The 3,820-nt window shown below is 37.4% G+C and overlaps 1 protein-coding gene across 1 annotated transcript; it reads left to right on the top strand.

The window, feature by feature from the left end:
* Window positions 1-146: 146 nt before the first annotated feature.
* On the top strand, window positions 147-2,849 carry LOC109072711 (cytochrome c oxidase subunit 5A, mitochondrial-like). Its single transcript, XM_019088926.2, has 5 exons — window positions 147-381; window positions 1,439-1,555; window positions 2,173-2,294; window positions 2,468-2,596; window positions 2,690-2,849. Exons 1-4 carry the CDS (start codon window positions 162-164, stop codon window positions 2,579-2,581), a joined length of 573 nt encoding a protein of 190 aa, XP_018944471.2. The 5' UTR covers window positions 147-161; the 3' UTR covers window positions 2,582-2,596; window positions 2,690-2,849.
* The last annotated feature ends 971 nt before the right edge of the window (window positions 2,850-3,820 follow it).

Raw genomic sequence — 3,820 nt, forward strand, 5'->3', positions numbered from 1 at the left:
TTAAATGGATGCAGTAAATGCAGAATATTGCAGCTGCCGTACGTTTTTGTCAGCTCATAGAGAAGGACTGTGATTTGTATACAGTACAGAAATGTATCTTTTGTCCTTCATGCTCTTTTATAATCCTCTTTAGCAAACCCTCTCGCTATACATTACCATGCATGCGCAGCCAGAGTCCACACACGGCTTTATTGCCGACACCAGTGCGATGCGCATGCGCAGTCACACGCCAGTCTCGTGTTAGCAGCAGGTCGGCTATCTTGACTATCCTTCAGTCCGAGCTGTGCTTGAGCCCGGTGAGCCGCACTATGTTCAGAGCCGCCCTTCGACTCTCAGTCTCCGGTGCTCGGAGTTTAACAAGGTCACGGCCACAATATACAGGTAAATGCAGAATTTTCCATTAATTATGAAACCGCTAATAAGAAAACCGACAGTGAAAGGCAGAGTTAACGGAAACACCTTGAACTTAGCTTAGCACAGAAGCTAACCAAAGCCGCACCGGTGCCTTGCGAGAAAGGTTATACCTTTCAGAAGTTATCACACGCTAAGTCATAATTTAGATAACAGCATTTCTATATGACAGACGCGTTTTCCCAGTAATTTATGAAGTCCTGTAAATGTTTTCTCACTGTGTCCTTGTAATGACCCGCGAGAGTGAGGCTTCGGCCCAGCGCGAGGAGGAAGCGCGACACTCAAACTGAAAGCATCCCAGATTTACACTTTTTTTTCTGTCAGACTGACATTTCATTGAAACAGCTAGTCTAGTGTGTGAATACGTGGGTTTTGACAGCTTTTTAAACTGGCTGTGTGGTTCACAAAAACTCTTCTGTAGCAGTTTTGTCATACAGTAAATGACTACGTGCGCCGCAAGGTTGCTTGAATGAAGAATGCGCATAAATTCCTGTTGCGTGAATATAAAGCGTCGCTGTAGCTAATGCTGTTTCCTATGACAGTGCACTGACCTCTATGAAAACCCACACCTCGTATGCAAATGAAGTGTCATAAGAATGTACTTCATGAACGTACAAACGTCTAGTTTGCATAATTTGAATTATATGTCTCATTTTGGGGATATCAGTTGAACTTTTTTGTATGACCTTCTTTAGCAGATAGATAAGCATTAGCCCAAATCATACTGTCCCAATGGACCATGTACCAGTCAAACATAGGTCATCAAACAAGAGCACTGGACCAGTTCCAACTGGAACAAGGCCTGTGTGCAAAATGTCACTGCACTATTCAGTGTTTTTCACCATCATTGAAACATGAAATGATTTTGGATTAGATTTATGGCCCTTTCACGCTAGCAGTACTTCCCGGAAGTACTTTGAACTGTGACAACGTTATTATTTTCTGCATGTCATTTCCTAAGGCTGATAAAGTGAGTAATTTTTGCTAAAAGTCTCTTCTGACTGTCTCTGGTCTTTCTCTTCCACAGCCTCAGTAGCTGCTCGTTCTTATTCTCATGGCAAACAGGAGACAGATGAAGAGTTTGATGCCCGCTGGGTCACTTACTTCAATAAGCCAGACATTGATGCCTGGGAGCTGAGGAAAGGTGGGCGACGGCGGCGCTTTGACCTTGTTATTGAATCAGCAGCTGTGCATTTGACTGTTGAGCTTGTAAAGTGAGAATTTACTAAATAAATGATTGAAATAAATTTATTTTAGTGGCCATATGTTCCGTTTAAGATCCTCTTGAATCCGAATGCTGCTTTTTAAGATTGCCATATTTCTGAAAGTGACTTCTAAGTGAATTCAGTAGAAAGCTATAGAGCATTATCTTCCCTGAAGTGTTTTGTTATTTGTTTGCTACCATTTTTTTAATGAAAATTAATATACAAACTTAAATTGTTTTATTATATATACTTTTAAACAATATACATTTACAATTATTCATATATATATATATACATATATATATATATATATATATTACTGGCACCACTAGACAGAACAGGTTTCCACCAATAACAGAAATGTTTCTGTTTGTTTTTAATGTCTGCTAACCTGTAAAGCTGGTTTAGTTTAATCCGTTAGTATCACTTCTTCAAAAATGTCTGACGGGCTGTTTATCTTTAATCTGTAAAATCTTTGGAACAAGGAAGTATGTTTTCGGTTACAAGCTCAAACTGACTGTAGAGTAAATACATGTCCTCCTTTGTTTTGTTTCAGGAATGAACACTCTGATCGGTTACGACTTGGTACCTGAGCCAAAGATCCTGGAGGCAGCCCTGAGGGCTTGTCGGAGGCTAAACGATTTGGCCAGTGCCATCCGCATCCTCGAGGCCGTCAAGGTCAGTAAAACTCTCTGGACAATAGCAGAATACGCCACAGTGACATTAATTGTCTTGAAGCTGCATTATGTAACGTGATTTTTTCTAAAACATTTTAAATTTGAATTTGATTTAATTTTATTTTACTCCTCCTTTATTTATTTATTTATTTATTTATTTATTTATTCACACAGGACAAATCTGGCCCACACAAAGAGATCTACCCCTACGTTCTCCAAGAGCTGCAGCCTACCCTCAATGAGCTTGGTATCCCTACACCTGAAGAGCTTGGCATTAACAAAGCATAGATGTCTGCGATTGTGGTGAGTGTTTCAGCATGCAGTTCAACCTCTAAGCAACTGCAAGATGTGTTTCCTTACTTGATTTAACATGTGCATCTTTCTTTTTACTTACAGAGTCTTCCAGGAGACTGCTGCTCTCGTCTGGACTGAGTAGACCACTGTACTTGAAGTCTTTGCCTCACGTCCTGGTGTTTGTGTTATATTTAATTGACCTTTATTATGTTCTTTTGCTTGTAAAATATTGGTGGACCTAATAAAGGGAGATATATCTTTACTCAGTCTTGTGTTTTTATCTGATGCCTCTGGCTTTGATTCAGACTTGTTTTGATTTTTTTTAAGGGTTACAATGAAACACAACAGAAAAATCTATCCTCTTTATCTTTCAACATGGAAAACTTTTTCTGTTAATTATATGGAGAACTTATTTTTTTTATTTTATTTTTTAAATTTAATAATAATTTAAATAAGTTAAAAAAAAAAACTTAACCCGTGAATGTGTGAAAGTTCCGTTTCTTTAACTATATGTGAACAATAAAAAGGTAAAACCATTTACGCTACAAACCTCTGTGTTTATGATAAGGTTACTTCGACAATTAATTTAATCTGATCAAAATTAAGCAGCGTAACCGACTGTTTTTGCACAGCTAAAATAACTGCAAGCGCCGAACACCGGAAGTCTCGCACATTAAAGGTAAATACTGCTGCGGCCACCGTTACGTTAAAATAAAGGTGGATAGATATAGTTATTTTTTCTTTCTTTTTTTTCTGCCTGACACCAGCTATAATTATTTAGTAAATGTTAAAGCCCTTTTGAACCAGTGGAGGGCGCAGCAGCAATGCGTTCAACTTAAATCATACCAAAAAAGTAAAATAACAATTCAAAACATTTAAAGTTTATGTGTATGCATAATGAATAAAAAGAGTTTAGGTAAAACGTTCTTTTTTCTGATCGTACAATTAACAATTGTTAATTTTCGTTCTTCTATAAAATTATATATATATATATATATATATATATATATATATATATATATAATATATATCTCACATATATATATATGTGTGTGTGTGTGTGTGTGTGTGTGTGTGTGTGTGTGGCTAATTTGGGGTCAGAATTTCAAGCCTATAAAACGGCAGTCTAATATTAGATACATAAAACAGCCATGCAAGTGTATGTTAACTGCTATCGGTTTTGTGCTATAAATATTTTACTTAGTTGCTTGCAAAGGGGAAACGTAAGAACGT

Source organism: Cyprinus carpio, chromosome A25 (assembly GCF_018340385.1).
Source record: "Cyprinus carpio isolate SPL01 chromosome A25, ASM1834038v1, whole genome shotgun sequence".
Lineage (NCBI taxonomy): Eukaryota > Metazoa > Chordata > Actinopteri > Cypriniformes > Cyprinidae > Cyprinus > Cyprinus carpio.

Coding starts and splice junctions, on each gene's coding strand:
- LOC109072711 (XM_019088926.2), top strand. CDS start 162: ATGCGCAGCCAGAGTCCACACACGGCTTTATTGCCGACACCAGTGCGA. Junction 382..1,438: donor GTCACGGCCACAATATACAG/GTAAATGCAGAA, acceptor TCTCTTCCACAG/CCTCAGTAGCTGCTCGTTCT. Junction 2,295..2,467: donor GCATCCTCGAGGCCGTCAAG/GTCAGTAAAACT, acceptor TTATTCACACAG/GACAAATCTGGCCCACACAA.